The sequence below is a fragment of the Myxine glutinosa genome, chromosome 7 (assembly GCF_964187855.1).
Source record: "Myxine glutinosa chromosome 7, kmMyxGlut1.1, whole genome shotgun sequence".
Classification (NCBI taxonomy): Eukaryota; Metazoa; Chordata; class Myxini; order Myxiniformes; family Myxinidae; genus Myxine; species Myxine glutinosa.
In genome coordinates, this window is record NC_136267.1 from 47409398 (window position 1) to 47428120 (window position 18723).

The window sequence follows — 18723 nt, forward strand, 5'->3', positions numbered from 1 at the left end:
TTTCCGTCTTCTACCGACTCCTCTCTGGCCTTGCCCCCTCAGCTCTCTCTGGGCTCTGTCCCGCAAATATTCCTACAGGTCGCACAAGATCTGCCTGCAACCCTCTTATGGTCAAACTGCCAAAATCAAGACTCTCTGCTCACCTTCACTCCTTCTTTACTCTTTTCTCCCACCTCTGGAACAAACTCCCTCACTCTCTTCAATCCCACTCCACCCTCCAGGTCTTTAAAACAGCTGTTCACCACCATCTCTTATCTTCCCCCATCCAAAACCTTGATCTTTTCTATCCCCGCTAATTTCACCCCAATTCCACTTTTTTGAAATACCAACTTCTGTCCTGGAAGTCCTTGGTGTCCTTGTGTTTTATACTTCTCCCACCCCCCCCCCCCCCCCTTCCCACACCTCCTCCCACACATCTCCCTGCTCTTAAATGTTGTGTGCTCTCAAGTGTTTGTGTGCTTCCCCTTCTCTTGTCTTCCGCTCCCTCTTTTTATATATTTTGTTTGTCTGGTTGATTTGTTTGTGAAGTAAATGTCAGCTCTTTCACGAGCCTCGATTCAGTATACAAAAAAAAAAAAAAAAAAAAAAAAAAAAAAAAAAACTTGATTTGGTACAGTTACACGTATCAGGAATTTGGTACACGTATCGGGAGTACAAACGACATAGCGATTGTGAACACGATTATCGATCACCATTTGAAACACAATGGAATAATATTTACCGATATGAACAGTGATGTGGCTTTTATTGAAATTCTAAAGATACCGTTTAGATTTTGATGATTTGCGTGTGATATGATTCAACGGATGTTTATATGAATCGTTTAAAATTAAACAACCTTTCAATTTCCGATATTTTGCCTTTTCATTTGGGCCTCCCAATTGGAGCCCCGCCCGTAGCGAGGGTACCGTTGCTAGTATAAACAATTAAAGAAACACGAATTTTACTTTATATACTCGACATACGTGCTTGTTATTGTTCTTTCTCCACTTCGTTATTTTATACTAAGTCACAATTATAAAGTTATAAATCCTGTGAAACATCACAATGCAAATTAGTTTTTGACAAGTATTCAACGTGTAGGAGAATCAAATGAAGTATTATAAGGTTCAATCAACAAAACTTAAAAAGTTGGAAAAACCAAACACTGAGGAAAAGAAGCGCAGGACAGATGGAGGTCGAACACTGACTGGTATTGTCGTTTCATCCACAATTCCTAAAAAACGTTGAGTAAAGCTGCAACTGACCTTGTACATGCGATCCACGTGGACATAGAGTGTGGTCTTTTCATCCCAGGAGATTTGCAATCCTTCTGCTACAACCATCCAGAACATACCAACATGGCGGATTTGGAAAGGAATTGAACTGCCATTGGACATGTGGTGCACTTGGTAGTTGTGCCCAAGGAAAGTCACCGCCACATTCTGTATGGAAAGGTGAACGAGGTATTAAATGAGAAGTGGCTTTGCGGCAGCAGAATTGACATTCACGCCGTTCATATAAAATGGTCATTTATTAATTAAATTTCTTCTGACATGGGGGATCAAAATACGAGTGCATTACTGCAGTAATAGATCAACACTAAAATCCCAGTGGGATTGAGGACACACTACAAGTGCATTTGTTGGAACCCATCTGTGGATCGGTCCCATCGGCCGATGGGTCTGACCCATCTGTGGATGCACGAGAAATGACAATGCAGACCCATCGGCCGATGGGTCTGCGCCATCTGCGGATGTGTTGTTCACCTTGAAGGAATGTGTATGCATCAATGGTGGATGAGTATGTTTATTTGAAATGTTTATTCAAATATATTTTTGAAATTATTTTTGAAATTTGAAATGTTTATAAAGCAGTCCGTGACATGTGGTTTGTCGATAACCGTTTGTCGATAAGATAAAAATAAGATAATGTCGCTCCATTTAAAAACGCTGGTCTACTTCGCTGGTGGCACTGGCAGACTCAGCTCTCCATTGTTTATATAGCAATTCCTGGCATTTTATATAGCAACACATTCCTTCAAGGTGAACAACACATCCGCAGACGGCGCAGACCCATCGGCCGATGGGACCGATCCACAGATGGGTTCCAACACATTCATTAGGGGGAGCATAGTGATAAAATTGCACTTCCCTGACTGTGCTGTGAACCAGCTTGAAATGACATATACTGTGAGGATGTCACCCTTTAGTAATGTTTATTCATGTTATATTGTCCTTCATCCGAGCCCCTTCTTGTAAATGCATATTGTAGTGGGATTCAATGACAAAGTCGGGTCCGTTTGCTGCCTCGTTAGTTGTGTTGCCGGTGCAGTGCCCCTGAACGTAAGGGCAGGAATTTGGGATTTGGCAAACAGTGGCCTATTCAAATAAAAGGCACTTTGGGATCTTTAACATCAACCAGTGAATATTAGCAGATGAGATGCCTGGAATAATGACCCATCTGATGGACGGCATACTCATGGATTCAATCAATGTCCTTCAAATTTGAAACACCAGGATGAGAGTTTATAGTTGGGTTGGGAATCAAATCCAGAATAGACAGCCCAAAGGTGAACACACCACCTCGGTGTTATCCTGCCAGCCCCCTTCATGTAACACACACACACACATCACGAAAATGAAACTATTCAAGGGCAACAGATTAATAACTTTAAACATTTCCTAACTCTATTTTTTTATGAGAGGAAGGGAGGAGGGCAGAGAGTTGGGGCTGGGAAAGCAAAGATGGGACAGAGTTGGTAGGGGTAGGATGAGGCTTTGGGGGTTTAGGACTTTTAATGGGGGAGGAGAGGTTGAGGAGTTGTGGTGAAGAACTGGATTGAGTAGTTGTGGTGTGGAGGGGGTGAGGGGTTGAGGAGGGGGTTTAAAGGCTTAGCGCGGGAAGGCGATTGAGGCCTAAGGGTCGGGAGGTAGAGGTTGAGGACTTGGGGTTTCGTAGGGTGTTGATGACTCGAGATTTGGAATTGGGGGGTTGATGACTTGGGGTTTTGGAAGGGGGTTGACGACTTGGGAGTGGGGGTGGGGCGGAGGGGATGGCGTTGAGGACTTGAATTCACATTTTACATTGTGCGGATATTCCGCAGGTCCCTGCTAGTTTTTTGTATTGTTGTTATCCGACGTGATGTAACTGACGCCACATATTCGTCATTTTCTGTCAAGTACAAAATCACAATTTATTCTCCACTCCTTTCATCCACAATATAATGTAATTAGAGAAGAGTTGGAGGTTGGAGTTAATGAGGTCAAAATTGGACTCGGAGGTGCTCGGCGAGATTTTTTTAGGAGCATTGAGGGCAAAACATTCCAGAGAGGTCATGAGTACAATTTGAGATTTGAATTTAAAGGATAGAGGATAATTAATAGAAATGGATGTCAAAGAGAGTGGGGAAAAGTGAGAGTACACCAAATAATAGGATGCAGTCACAAGAATCCTCTTCTTCATACCCCAATAATAATCAGAACATTCTTCGTGCATACTGTTCCTGTTGACCCACAGGGAACGTTCTCGGCAATGACCCTAAACGTTACATTGCTCGCATCATCTCCGCACGCGTCCTGCAGATCACAGAATACAAGCGCAACCAGAATAAGCATGTTTATTGTGCTCACAAATTCAAAAAAACGCCTCTAAAATTATCACTGAGCACAGGTAGTTGAGACATGATCCCATGATGTGAATTTAGGCCTTTTTGCTTGACTCATGACCGATTGATGCATGGTAGACAAGAAAGTTCTGGTTACTCCATTTTGGAAAACGTGTGCATGGTGTTATAACCTTACCTGTGCCACCACATACTTGCAGGGTCCATTGAAGGTGTAATACTTCTTGCCATCGAATGTAAGGTGGTGGCCCTCTCCAAAAATGGCGCACGTGCCAGGACATAAGTCCTCGGTGCAGTTCCAATGGCTAGACACACATGTGCTGAGGGCAAACGGAGCAAGCAAGTGGGATTTTAACATGACATTCCTGCAGCATCAAATTTCATCAAGGTGCCAGCGATAGCTCGCCTATTGCGCCCAGGTAAAATAAAATGAGATGGCGTCCATCTGTTTTCCAATGAACTTTAACGTTGTCGAGCAGATGCTACATCACTGAGGAACTAAGCCTTGTCACATAATATTTCACTCATTTTTAGCTTAAGGAAAGATTTACTTCAAGGTATTCTGGGATTCCTTTGCGAAGAATTTCCTTAGAGTTGAGGAAATCCTAAGGAGCCGTTGCTCTGCAAGGCAACCAATCAGATTCGAGATAGGAAGTGACGTCCGAAAGCAAGAGCACGTGATGACACACGTGATTTTAAATGACTCTTGTTATATGTTGCATGGGGAACACGTGCTTACGGATGAAGGAGGAATAAAGTTATTCTTGTGTAAAATTCACTCTAATCTCATTCACCATTTTATTACTTCCTCCACCCAAGGTGGGCGGAGCTTATGGCCTGGTTGCATAAATTATCCTTAAGGAAAAATTTGAGGATGCCCTTAAATTTCCCCTTGAGGACGTCCTTATGTTGAGGATGGTTGCATATACGAATAATCCTTAAGCTTTTCCTTAAAATCTTCCTTAAAGTTAAGGGAACCCCTCACACCTCACCCATTCTTAACTGAGACCACTTCGACCTGCTGAGACAGACTGCTGAGACCACTTCGACCTTTGGAGGCACTTTTAAGACCCCCAAGATCCTTAAGATCCCTAAATACCCTTAAGACCCAGAGGACTCAAGAGACTCCAATGACCCAAAAGACTCGAGGACCCAAAAGTCCCCGAGGATCCAAGAAACCCAAAAGTAGTCGAGGACCCAAAAGACCCAGTTGACCCAAAAAGTCTCAGAGGATCCAAAATAACCCAAAGATCCAGAAGACCCAAAATTCCCCAAAGACCCAGATAACACAAAAGTCCCTGAGGACCCAAAAGACCCAGATGACCCAATAGACCCAAATCCCTGAGGACCAAAATGGCACAGATGACCCCAAAGTCCCCCAGAACCCAAAATAACCAGACGACCCAATAATCCCTGAGGACCCAGAATAACCAGAAGGCCCTAAAAGTTCCCAATGCCCCAAAACACCTAGATGACCCAAAATCCCCCCCCCCCCCCCACCCACTCCACACCCCCCGCTCCCCCATTCACCGATCCACCGAGTCCAGCAGGCAGGTATGCTCACAAGGTGGTGAGGACCAATGAAAGTTTGCTACAACAGAACAACGGGCCCACTAGTTAACTACAGATATGGATCTATATTAATATGCGAAAGAGTGTAACATTGTATCAACATATGAAACCTGCAAATAATTTGTTTCCAATTAATATGCCATTCCAATCATTGCAGACCATTGTCGACATACAATGTGTCTCGTTATTTACTGGTAGTAATCAAATACAATGTTTTATTTTTGGTAATTTTGGAGAACAACGACTACTGAATTACAAGTATCATGAAGTACAGAAATAAAATAAAATGTTTATCAACTCATCTCTGTTGACTAAACATTCTCACCAGTTGTTGCATTGTTGTTTTATGGTATCCCCATTGTTGTAGGATCTGCCTTTGTAATAGCAAGGGCATCGTTCAATTTGAATGCAGTTATTCTGGTCGTCCATTGCCATGCCCTCCGGGCACACACAGCCGGGTACACAGGTCTTCGTGTACTAGGATATCACAAAGATAAACAAACCATGTCGGTGTCGTTAATAACAGTAGCCAATACTGACAGATTTTGAACAAAGGCTACATTGCAAGGCGATCGGTTAATAAAAGAAAAACCTCCATTTAGCATTGTGGCCTAAAAATGAAGTTCATAAGTGAAGCCGCATAGGCCGCAGGACTCAGGCCTCGAGTGTCAGCCCATGGCCTAGTGTAATTGGAATTATCCCAAGTATATAACCAGGATGTGTTCTATATACACACACACATAACCAGGAGGCAAGTTTTTGCTTCATGTATGTACCTCTGGTAATTGTACACCGCTCCTTTCCTATGCCATCTCCAGGCGCTGCATATCGTCATTGCCGGGCACCGAAGGGGGCTCGGCAATGACGCACGCTGAAAGGGAGTACTCAGTTTTCACTCTGGTTGTTTGTTTGTTGTTGGTTTGTTTGCTTTCTTTCTTGTTTGTTTGCTTTCTTGTTTGTCCAGGCGATATCTCAGCCATCCTTTGAGCTAGTAAGCTGAAATTTCGGCAGAATAGTGAGCAAGTACTTTGTCAAAAACAGTATTTTTTGTTTTTTGATTAATCAATTAATTGATGAGTTATTTAATTATTAGCGATTAATTAAGTACTTATACATTTTCTTTCTCTTCTGGCCATTATCGCAGGCACCTTTTGAGTTAGGAAGCTGATATTTGGACATGCCAATGACCAAGTGATTTGTCTGTAAAGGCTATTTTTGATTTATTGATTAATCAATTAATCGATTAATTATTTAATTATTCGATTAATGACTAATTCTTTTTTTTTAAAGTTACAAATTCGGATGAAATGGTGGTGGTTTATGTGATCTATGACCGAATTGATTAATAATTTAATTTTTTAATGATTATTATTTATTTATTTTCATTATTAATCATTTATTTATTTTCTTTCTCATTTGGCCAATATCTCAGGCACCTTTTGAGCTCGGAAGCTAATATTTGGACATGAGTGACCAAGTGAGGTGGCTATCAAGGATATTTTTGATTTATTGATTGATCAATTAATCGATTAATCATTTATTGATTAATAAATTAATTATTTAATTTTTTTATTAATGACTTATTGAATTAAATTTCTAAAAGTTACATCTTCGGATGAAGCACTAGTGGTTTAGTTATGCTATTAGCCAATTGATTTAGAAAATATTTTTTGATAATCTTTTATTGATTTTAATTATGCAATTAATAAATCAATTATTGTACACCTCTCCCTCCCAATACACTCTCTATGAGCTGCACGGCGGTATTGCCGGGCGCCTGAGGTTCCCCGGCAATGCTGCGCTGGAGGATATTTCATTATTTGGCATGGGGGCAGTGTACTTTGAATGTTTCTGTACTTGTTTTTCATTATTTTCGGGAGTAATCACGGAAACGGCCTGTGGCATTTATACGTCGCTCAAATAAAGGGATGAGCAAGGCCAGGGCGCAGGGGTAGAAGAGAGGGCCTGGACGCATGGGGAAGAAAAGAGGGGCCGGGGAGCAGGGGAAGAAGAAAAGGGCTGGGACACTGGGAGAAGCAAAAAGGGGACAGGGTGCAGCAGAATCAAGGAGAGGAGGAAGTGAAGGAAGTAAGGAGGGCATGGCGTATGGAGGAAGCAGAGAGGGGGAGGAACATGGGGTGGCTGGGGGAGGAACATGGGGTGGCTGGACACTCAAGCGGGGGCGCGGAGCAAACGTGATGCTGCTAGCTGACTTCCAAGCAGGATGGAAGATGACCTTGGGCAAATCATAGAGTGAATAGAGCAGAATATTTGTGAAGTACAAAATGTTGTCTTTTGATTAAATCTGTTCGGAAAACGACGGTACTTTTGCTGGTGTTATATAATCCGAGTTATCACAAAGCGATTGCTGGAAGCAAGTGCAAGAAAAATGATAGACTGGATGATCATGCAATCAGGAAAATTGATGATGAATCAGGAAATAGATGATAAATCATCAAACTTTGGAGAGTAGAATTTGGGAAAATCGAGCTGGTGTTTACATGAGCAGATGGATGAAAGGAGTGATGTTGTTTTTGGAAGATTATGGTGAAAAGTAAACGAGGGGCTGAGGAGGACCGCAAGTAGCAATAAGGTGAATGGTTGTGATGTGATTTGTGGTAGTTGATAAAATGATGCAGCTTGATGAAATGTTACTAACGCAGTCTGATGATTTGTGCCCACAACGCTGTTGACAACCCGCACCAACTCCAGGCCTGCCATCTTGTGCACAGCGCACCATCGTCCCAGGATGATGACAATCTGAAATCGAGAAGAAATAGGTCAAGTTAAAAAAGAAGGATGAACGTGTTTGGAATTAACATTATCAATGGGAGAACAAAAACAACAGCCTGACAGTAATGACCGCCACATCCACCTGTGTAATCTGTCGGAGCTAAATTATCCCACGTCTTTCAAGTAAGATATTCCGAAGTGCTGCTGTCTCTTTAATAAATGCATTTCCCACACGGTTCCAGTTTAAGTGAGCAGAGAATTATCGCTTGATGATAGTGATTCAACACAAACGAAAACAAACCCGAAAACAAGTCTGAGATGGGAGGAAGTGCAACTGACCTGGCTGATTTGTGCAATTCAGGACTCCATTTTGACATGTGCTGGAAAAGAAGAAGAGATAAACAATCAGTGTTTCCTTCCTATTGCTTGCTTTCGTTATTGTATTTCTAGCTGCCTTTTCACAAAAAACTGACCATGTCTCAAATTATCAGCTGCCTGTGACATAGGTGCCTGTGCGAAACTACTACTGCACTAGGTGGGAAAACCATAAGGTGAACAATCAAATCGAGGAGAACGGTGTAATATGCATCCACTGAATGACACTTGATATAAATGGTTGAAAAAGGATTTATTGTTTGAAGATTTCCTTCATAAATTCACAGTTGCATATTTGTTTGCATAACATAGGCCATATAACTTGGGTAGTGATGCCGCCACGAAGCATATGGAGACCGAATTGGGAGGGATCAGTGTACAATAAATGATTGATTAATTGATGAATTGCATAATTAAAATAAATAAATAATAGTCGTAAAAGAATTAATTTATTAATCAATTGGCTCATAGCATACCTAAACCACAAGTGTTTCATATGAATATGTAACTTTTTGAAAATTAATGAAATCATTAATCGAAAAAAAAAGAATAAATATTCAACTGAATGATTAATCAATAGATAATTAATCAATTAATTAATCAATAAATCAAAAATACCTTTTACAGCCAAATCACTTGGTCACTATTGTGTCCGAATATCAGCTTCCTAGCTCAAAAGGTGCCTGCGATATTGCCCAGATGAGAAAGAAAATAAAAAAGTACTGAATAAATCGATAATAATTAAGTAATGAATTGATTAATCAAAAAAAATTAAAATACTGTTTTTGCCAAAGCACATGGTCACTATTTTGGCCAAATTTCAGCTTCCTAGTTCAAAGTATGTCTGAGATATCTCCAAGACAAACAAACAAACACAGTGAAAACTGAGTACTCGCTTTTGGCGCACGTCATCTCCGGGCCCTCTTCGGTGCCGGAAATGACGTGATGCAGCGCCTGGGGCGCGAATGTGACACTACACGAATGTGTACATTTTGACCTATTAAACCATTACCAGAGAGCAAACTTCCATAATATTACCACGAACACACAGAGAAATTACTTATATAAATAAAAATTTTGTTCTTCTTAAAAATATGTCTTTCAAAAAAGGATTACAAGTTGTGCCGTCCAATGAGGTGATGGATTCGACTCCCGTTGATTCGACATAGGAAAGGAGCGGTGTTCAATATTCTTACCAAGTGCCAATTGCAAGGTCACGGGTCTCTCCAGCATTGACCGTGCCTTCAGATGTGTAACAATGGCACCGCCAGAGTGGGATGCATTCTCCGGTGTCAGAAAGCACAGCACCATGTGGACAGGTACAGTCAAATATGGGGTACGGCAGTGGTGGGCATTCGTGTGCAGATGTGGAGAAGGAGCGGCAGGTCTGAAGGCAGCTCGTGATGTTTTGGTTAACCAGGTTATGTGGACATTGTACAGCTTCAGCTATGCAGGGATGAAATCAGGAAAATAATGAGAGGAGCTTATTATAAAAAGGCAGGGTTTGTGAAAAGACTTTATTTTTTAAAAGTAATTTAAATGCTTATGTTTCCAAATTGCAAGCGGCAAAGCATTTATTGTGTTGTAAGCAAACAAAGTTGGCAAGAGTAAAAAAAAAATGAATGAAATCTTTTCGTAACAGGATGTATGTATGTTCAGCCAACAATTTCAGCCTACAATTCCCACGATGAAGCCAAAAGCCCAAGGTGTGTCGCTCTCACATTCGAGGCAGGTTGGTGGCCTCTGTATTATCCTGCCTCTCCTCTGGTCTAGCTCCCTCTGCTGTATCAATCCAATGGCCATCCCCAGCTCCTACTGGATGCATGTGTTGTTCCAGTACCACACTCCCACTCCTTCTGGTTTAACTCCGAAAAACCCGGGCTTATTGTAAACCTCCACTCTTTTGTTGCATTGTTTTATCCCATCTGTGCAACTGCCTTGCAGAGGTTCTTCAACCGCACTCTTCCCTCCAGGGCTTCACTTTGGTGGTGCCCCGCCATCTCACATCATCCTTCATCCCTACTTGTGATTTTCCTTTTCTATACACATAACCTCTACCTAATGAACCCTCTTACTTGCAGGCCGCTGTTTCCTCCTCCCTTTCCTCCTTTCCCATGGGTTCATTCCCGATGTGAGAATTACTCTTTACTAATTATGGATTAGAATATTCCTCATCACTAATTGTAGAAGTGAGGATGAATTACTCATTAATTACAATAATTATTACCCCTGTCTGTTTGTCTGTTTGTCTGTCTGTGAGCAGTATATCTCAAAAAGTTATGGACAGATTCAGACAAAACTTGGTGGACAGGTTGAGTGTGTGACAAGAACGAATTGATTCGATTTTGGTGAAGATCTGAATGCGGATACAGGATTTTATTTTTAATTTCAAGTGATTCTTCAGTATTGAGAGATGGGGCCAAAAACGACATATTGTGTGATATTTCAAAAATATATATTTTAGTCTGGCGCGATGTATGCGCTGTATTGAGTGCCACTCTCGTTGTAGATGTGAGGCTGAATTACTCAATACAAATTACGAATGTGAGAATTACTCATCACGAATTGTAGATATTAGGCTGAATCACTCATTATTGATTGTGAATGTGAGAATGAATTACTCATTACTGATTTTTTTTTGTATACAGGATCGAGGCTCGTGAAAGAGCTAACATTTATCACACAAAAAAAATCAAACAGACGCACAAAACATATAATAAGGGTAGCGGTAGATAAGATGGGGAGAGGTGGGGAAGCACAAACACAACATTTGAGAGCAGGGACATCGGGAGATCTGTGGGAGGGAGAGGGCTTGGGGGGAGGAGGCGTGGGAAGGGGGCGGGAGAGTGGGAGAAGTATAAGACACAAGGACACTGCAAGGACTTCCAGGAAAGAAGTTGGTATTTCAAAAAAGTGGATCTGGGGTGGATGCATTACTCATTTCTGATTTTGGACGTCATGGGTTGAAAACCTGAATTTTCAAAGCAAACACAGTTTAGAGTTTAGACAATGTGCTTAGTTTTGTTTGGTGTGATTTGTAATTCTGTTTGGTTGTAAAGCCGCTGTCACACCTTGACGTTTTAGCCAGCGTATGCCGACGTATGAAAAATTTGGCTACGTTAAGAGCACGCTGAAGCACGCTGGCATACGTCGTAGTACGCCGAGCTCCTCGACAAATTTCGTGCATGCACAAAATTTGTCGACGTATGCCAGCGTATGACTCACACCAGCACTCAATTTTGATACGTCGGCATACGCTGGCTAAATCGTCAAGGTGTGACAGGGGCTAAGGGAGGAAACAGAAGTGCAATGTTGCAGCCATTAATCAGGAAATCAGGTTATAAAAGGTTGGATTTTTGATGAGTACTGTTAACCTTTGGCTTGCCATCAAACAAACTTGTGCTGTATTCCCCACAAAGACTGAACCAGAAAGAATATAATGCACAATCATAACCAACTCAAATGCATTCTGAAATGTATTCCACTGAATAATGACATATCACTAAGAGATTTGGATTTCTGTTGTATGAATAACTGTGTTTTCACTTACAACAGACATCGATCTTCGAAAGAGGTACAAGGAACCCAGCTTCACCACACGCGCGTGCGAAGGCAGCGATGACCACGCAACCACAGGCGATAGAATCAGAGCACGAACACGAGTAATCGTAACACCACTGCACAGGTACACGCATGCACAAACAAAGACAAATGTACAACAAAAATGCTGAAAAATTTAAAATTACCATGCTTCCACAACATAAAAGGAGCGATATTCGTTTATGCTATTAGTCAGAAGTTATTCAGCATTGTCATTTATTCATTGTCAACAGATGAATGTGCAGGAAGTACCTGGTAGTAGTCCTGTTCATTTAGAGCACCATGGCAATCAGAAAACACACCTGAGGAGTCCCTAATAATGTTGCACACTCCAGTTTCTGTCTCTGAATATTATACGGGGGTGCGAAAGGGGGGGCGGGGGGCGTGTCAATAATAAACCCGTAGGGAATATTGTATTCAAAGGAAGTAACAGGAAAATTAGGTAAAGGGGGATGAGCATATGATGCAACCCTGAAATTGTCACCTTTTTTTTTTTTAAGGGAATTGAAACCCCTCTTCATCACATGTCCTTTTACTGCTTACTAAGTGATTTCTACATAAATAATGACAAAACTGCATCTCCAAATCAAAATCATTAAACTGGTCTGAATATATCGCTCTCCTACACCTTAAACTCACTCGCTTACCTCGTGCGCCGTAACACATTGTGGTGTCCAAGGATGGTTGTGCACAGGTCTGAGTCTTCCACGACATTGCAAATTCTGCAGAACTTGTGGCTAAAATTCCCTCTGGCATCTTCATGTCATCACTCAATCTTGCGTTGTAGTTTCCACACAGTCCTGAAACAGATGCCAAGCACATAAACTACTGGAGAATCAAGTGATTATTGCTGAATGTTCATTACAAGATGCTATCTCAAAAATGTAAGAACGGAAGAGCTTTAAGCTTGTGGTAAGCATAACATGCTGAGTGTTCATAGTAAGGGATAAAATGGCACTGAGATATAGCTCGTATAATCCAAACCTGAAGTTCGTCTTTTAAAGTTCATGGGAAGTGTCAGGTACAGTTGAATTTCATGCTGTGTGTGGATTAACAAGCTGGCTCCAGAGACAGTGGAAATTAAAATGTAGGATAAAGATTGTTGAGAAACGGAGAAATTGCCTGCAAGTCAGAAACAAGCACAATTGGGAGTTAGGAAAGAAAGGAGAACATCTTCACTTATGACGTATTGCACATGTCACAATGAATCTGGGATCAAACTGTGCAAATCAGCATTTTTGCCACATAAATCATGAAATAAATGTGTTTACCATTGTAAATTAATGTAAAAGTACATTCATGACTATGATTGGCTTTATACTGCAACAATATGTGTACATATACCGTGTGTATATATATATATATATATATATATATATATACACGGTATATATACACGGTATATGTACACATATTGTTGCAGTATGTATATATATATATACAGTCACGTGAAAAAGTAAGTACACCCCATTTAAAGTTTTGACTTTTTCAACGTATTTCAACATACAGCTATTTGATCTTCATTTAAACAATATTGACAGATAAATGTGATATAACATAACAAATATCAAGAAACATTTACATTTTGTACTTCATTGTATAATTTAAATAAACATAAATGCAAATTTCGCATGTGGAAAAAGTAAGTACACCCTTGGCTCTAATAGGTGGTATTGCCCCCTTTGGCAGAAACAACCTCAAATAGGTGTTTCTTATAACTGTCTACCAGTCTCTGACATCGACTGGGAGAAATTTTTGCCCACTCCTCCATGCAGAATTCTTTCAGCTGTGCGATGTTTGAAGGGTTTCTTGCATGCACAGCTCGTTTAAAATCCCCCCACAACATCTCGATGGGATTTAGATCCGGACTTTGACTTGGTCATTCCAGAACCCTCCATTTCTTTCTTTTCAGCCATTCCTTGGTAGATTTACTGGTATATTTAGGGTCATTGTCATGTTGCAAGGTCCACCTTCGGTTGAGCTTCAACTTGCCAACAGATGGCCTCACATTATCCTCAAGCACCTTCTGGTACAATGAAGAATTAATAGTGGATTCTATGATGGTGAGCTGCCCAGGCCCTGATGCAGCAAAGCTGCCCCAAACCATAATATTTCCACCACCATGCTTTACAGTTGGTATCAGGTTCTTGTGGTCAAATGCTGTCTTTGGTTTTCGCCAAACATATATATATATATATATAATATACAGACTTGGCATTTAATATGGAATATTTTTTTGTGGGGGTGAATTTACTTTTCAAGATGACTTAGAACCAAAAGTTCATTGGAATTATGTTGAAATTATTCTAGATTTTGTTAATGTGACCTTTAAAAGAAACAAAAAACACATTTGACATTTCGAAGCAAATAAATTGATCCTTGAAAGTGATGTAAACTGATATCGAACTCAATTCATGGACAGTACTGTGTTGAACTTCTGTGCATTTTCCAGAAGTATCTCTTTATTTTGCACATTCGCCAAATTTTTTTTTAACAAAAACAAAAGTTAAATTACGACTGGGATTACGGACAGTAAAATTACAGTTCAGTACTTCATGTAACCCCCACGAGCATTCAGGAGAGCACGTACACGTTGAGGCATGCTGTTCACGAGATTTGCCAAGGTTTGGACAGGAATCGCTTGCCATGCAGTTACAATAGCCTGCTGCAATTCACGCACAGATGCAGGCTGCTGGTCCAAGTTGTCAATTTGACGCGTTAATTCTGCCCACAAGTTCTCTGTCGGATTCATATCCGGGGACATGGCAGGCCACTCCATATACTCTACACCACGGTCAGCAAGAAAGTGTTGGATCATGCGAGCACGATGAGGCCGTGCATTGTCATCTTGGAAGACAAAGTTTCCTCGAAAGGCTGCACGAACAAATGGAAGCAATGTTTCTTCCAGAATGGCCCTGTACTTGAACTGGTTCAGGTTTCCATTCAGAACAACCAGGTCAGTTTTGGCCCCTGCATGAAAAGCAGCCCAAACGGTCACCCCACCACCTCTAGCTTGGACTCTTGGCACTATACAATCTTCGTTGTGGGCTTCATGCACTTGTCTGCGCACTCGGAAGCGGCCATCTTGACGATAGATCAGAAATCTAGACTCGTCACTGAAGATCACGTGATTCCAGTGTCCTGGCTGCCATTGACGGTGCTCTCTGGCCCACTGCAATCGGTGCTGGCGGTGTTGTCTGGTCAGACGTGGCTTTCTCAGGGGACGCCTGGCACGATAGCCTGCTTGAACCAGTCGTTGGTTGACTAGCCTTCTGGATACAGGCACATTTGTCAGTTGCTGCCACTCAGCCCGAAGCCGGTTAGCTGACTTGGTACGGCCATTGCGGTCTAACCGGTGTAGCTGGCGATCATCCCTCCTTGTGGTTCTGCGGGGACGTCCTGGCCTCGGTATTGGAGTGGGGACACCCCTCTGAGCATTTCGTTTCAGGATCTTTGACACCTGACCTTGAGTGATGCCATACTGCCGAGCAATAGCACGCTGTTTCATGCCCTAATTTCGTAAAGCCACCACTCCATGACAAACAGCATTGTCGAGTTGACGGACCATCTCCAGAGGAAGCGGCAATAACTTTTGGAGATGTGCAGCAGTTGTTTTCCACTAATACAGAATGCAACAACCCTTGTATACCCGACTGTGAAGCCAATCATCAAATGCACCTGTCCGTACATTTTGCCACGCCACCTGTGATATAATCCTGTTGTTGACTTCTTGCTGCGACAGACAATCAGTGACATGGTTCTTTCAACAAATAAATCACCAAAGTGTAAAAGAAACTCACCAGATTGATATACTGAGTTAAGAAAGTAAACCCAAGTCAAGAAAAAAAAAAAATTCCATATTAAATGCCAAGTCTGTGTGTATATATATATATATATATATATATATATATATATATATATATACATATATATATATACATATATATATATATATATATATTATATATATATATATATATATATATATATATATATATATATATATATATATATATATATATATATATATTGTTGCGGTTTTGAGAGTGTACATATAACATCATTAAAGGTTAAAGATTTGCCCCCTACTTAGTCCACAAGCAACACGTAGGCCCATTTAGGATATTATTTATGTCATAGTCTGTGTGAGTATAAGGCCATTTCCCGAGTAACATCTGCGTTGTGTAAAAGAAATAAGATAGGCCCCCTTTCATTTTGCCTCCACCCTCCAAATCTACCTCATTGGGCAGAATCCATCCCGCGCCCCATTTTGGCTATTGCACCTCGCATTAGGATGCTCCCTAGTCAAATGACATGAGGTAGGCCTGAGAGAGTGATGAGCGCGGGGTCGGGGTGTGGCGGCGTCGAGGTTGAAGCGGGGGAGACAGCAGCGGTAAGGGGCACCAGCCAATCAGGGCTCGGGCGACATGGCGTGACAGGGCGTGGTAAGGGCGTGCCTATAAAACCCATGCACAAAGCCCTTGAAGAGGACTGGTTGAAGTGGAGGGCTGTGAGGACTAGGGAGAGTGCATTGTATAAAGGACAGTGAGGCTTGAACAGGACGTCTGCGGGAGAGCAGTGTGTAAAGGTCTGGAAGGAATTGCGCCTTGCCTATGAACTTGTATTGGGAGCACCTATGAACTTGTACTGGGAGCGCCTATGAACTTGTATTGGGAGCGCCTATGAACTTGTATGGGGAGCGCATATAGCGCCGGTTCAGTTATTATGTACGCGGCCGTGACCGCAAGTGTAACCGCCAAGCCCAGCTTACCGTTCGCCCCGTAATTGCCCGATCTGCACCAACGACCCGCGGAGAGCGCCTGCCGTCTGTTCCATCTTCTTCGCGGCGTGCGTTGGGGACCGGAGAATGAGCTGTTCAGATGCCATCATCCCTGGAACATCAACCTGTTCGTCTGCAATCCCCGTGTGAGTGTCTGAGTGTGAGCGGGCCCGTTTGTCCAGGGGATAAGTTAAGACTGTAATTAAGGCTGCACTGTGTGTTCTTCTTCTTCTCATTGTACATATTGTAATAAACCAATTGTTATTCCTTGTTTCTTCCTGATTCGACCGTATCAGTGATTTCCTCCATTGGGTAAGCGTGGCACGATTAGGAACCGCTCGGATCGGGTTTAGCCATTGATAATGGCTCGGGTCACGGTTCGCTACCGCTCGGCGTTTCCACCTATAACCATGATTCGGGCGGGGCTTATTTCCTTGCTTCCTAGGCGGCGTTGGTACTTAGGTAATAGGAATTCGGCCTACAACCCTATTTAACGCCGTCCGGAAGGAACGTCATAGCCCCGGATCCCATCGGCTAGTCAAAGACAAGGGGACTAACCCCCCCCCCCCCCTTGGTAAGGGGAAAAAGGCCGACTAGGAGATTCGCAACAATATATATATATATATATATATATATATATACATATATATATATATATATATATATATATATACATATATATATATATACATACATATATATATACACATATATATACACATATATATACACATATATATACACATACACATATACATATATATACACATATATATACACATATATATATATATATATATATATATATATATATATATATATATATATATATATATATATATATATATATATATATATATATATATATATATATATATACACATATATACACCACAATTACCTGCTATTATTGCTACCAATGAAGGATTATCACAAAAATGTCAGCTTTACTTTCTTTTCACATTCTTAGCAGGGATTAACACTTCTTTGTAAACTTTCAGTTGATAAACCTTCCGTTTAAATGTGGATAAGTCCATGTCATATGGTTAGAGTGGACAGTGAATGAGAGAAGCAGCTTGCAGTGAGAGGAATAGGGGATTTCATGATATGCTAATGGTTAATCATATTTAAGGAGAGAGAGGAAGATGATTACAGATTCAGGGAGATAAGTACATATTCCGAGGAAGAGGCAGCAAAAAGAGGTCAGCAGTTAGGCTTGATTTGGGGTGAGCAAGGAGTTAAAGATTGCTGGCTGAGTGAGTACAATGCATTTCAATGAGGAGCGGGTAAGGAATGTGTTCTACATCTTTGAGGTTTAATCACATTTTACCCGACCTCTGCTACTTCCGGTGTCGTGGATGTTTTGTTGTTGTTTTTTGTTGTTGTTTTTTTTTTTTTGCTTTATCCTTATATTTTTCTGACTTTCTCTTAGCCCCTTACCTAGAGTGGCTGTATGCCTTGTCTGGGGCGATATCCATTTAAAAAGTACAAAGAGGGATTAATGGAAGAGAGGACAGTTGGGACAAGATCAGATATGATGGTTAGAATGTGCTTATGGGTATCATAGCTGCATTGATTCAGATACCTGTTGAAAAAGGCAGCATTATGGAGCGTCCATTCAACTCCACCGTATTCTCCATATCAGAAGTATATTCCTGTGGAACATTCATACATTATAACTATAGTGTGAGGGAATGTAACACTGAAAAATGCATTCCTCATTGTTATGCCTTATAAGTCAATTGGAAACCAGTTTTCCACTATTCATTCTGAGATAAGACTTGGTTAAATGAACAGCAGAGGCATTCCTTAAAATCACTGCAGATTCGCCCCCACCTCCACCACCCCCATCCGAAAGGTGTGGCACTGGATGAAACTTTATAATATCATCAACTTTCTACCTAACTTTGCTCTTTATGGCCTGGTGAGGTTCCCAGTCAATTGTTTCGGGTGGCAGTGATGCACTGCTGCTGTTAAATCACCTCGCAACAATGGCAGTCAGCGCAGAGGATATCAGGAGGGAATTACAGCATGGACAGTACAATAAGGCTCATTGAAG

General features: G+C 41.4%; 1 protein-coding gene across 2 annotated transcripts in view; it reads right to left on the bottom strand.

Moving 5' to 3' along the window:
- Positions 1-18314, bottom strand: part of LOC137417009 (uncharacterized) — a 93331-nt gene extending 75017 nt beyond the window's left edge. For both annotated transcript variants that reach the window (XM_078781646.1, XM_078781645.1), the window contains exons 1-12: positions 18250-18314; positions 12869-13006; positions 12532-12684; positions 12137-12228; positions 11835-11961; positions 9481-9730; positions 8249-8289; positions 7836-7936; positions 5502-5653; positions 3783-3924; positions 3447-3557; positions 1248-1424 (exon numbers count right to left, since the gene is read on the bottom strand). In XM_078781646.1, coding sequence (XP_078637772.1) covers positions 1248-1424; positions 3447-3557; positions 3783-3924; positions 5502-5653; positions 7836-7936; positions 8249-8289; positions 9481-9730; positions 11835-11961; positions 12137-12228; positions 12532-12684; positions 12869-13006; positions 18250-18304 — 1539 coding nt within the window. In that variant the 5' untranslated portion in view covers positions 18305-18314. The remainder of the gene's footprint in view (positions 1-1247; positions 1425-3446; positions 3558-3782; positions 3925-5501; positions 5654-7835; positions 7937-8248; positions 8290-9480; positions 9731-11834; positions 11962-12136; positions 12229-12531; positions 12685-12868; positions 13007-18249) is intronic.
- Positions 18315-18723: the final 409 nt, after the last annotated feature.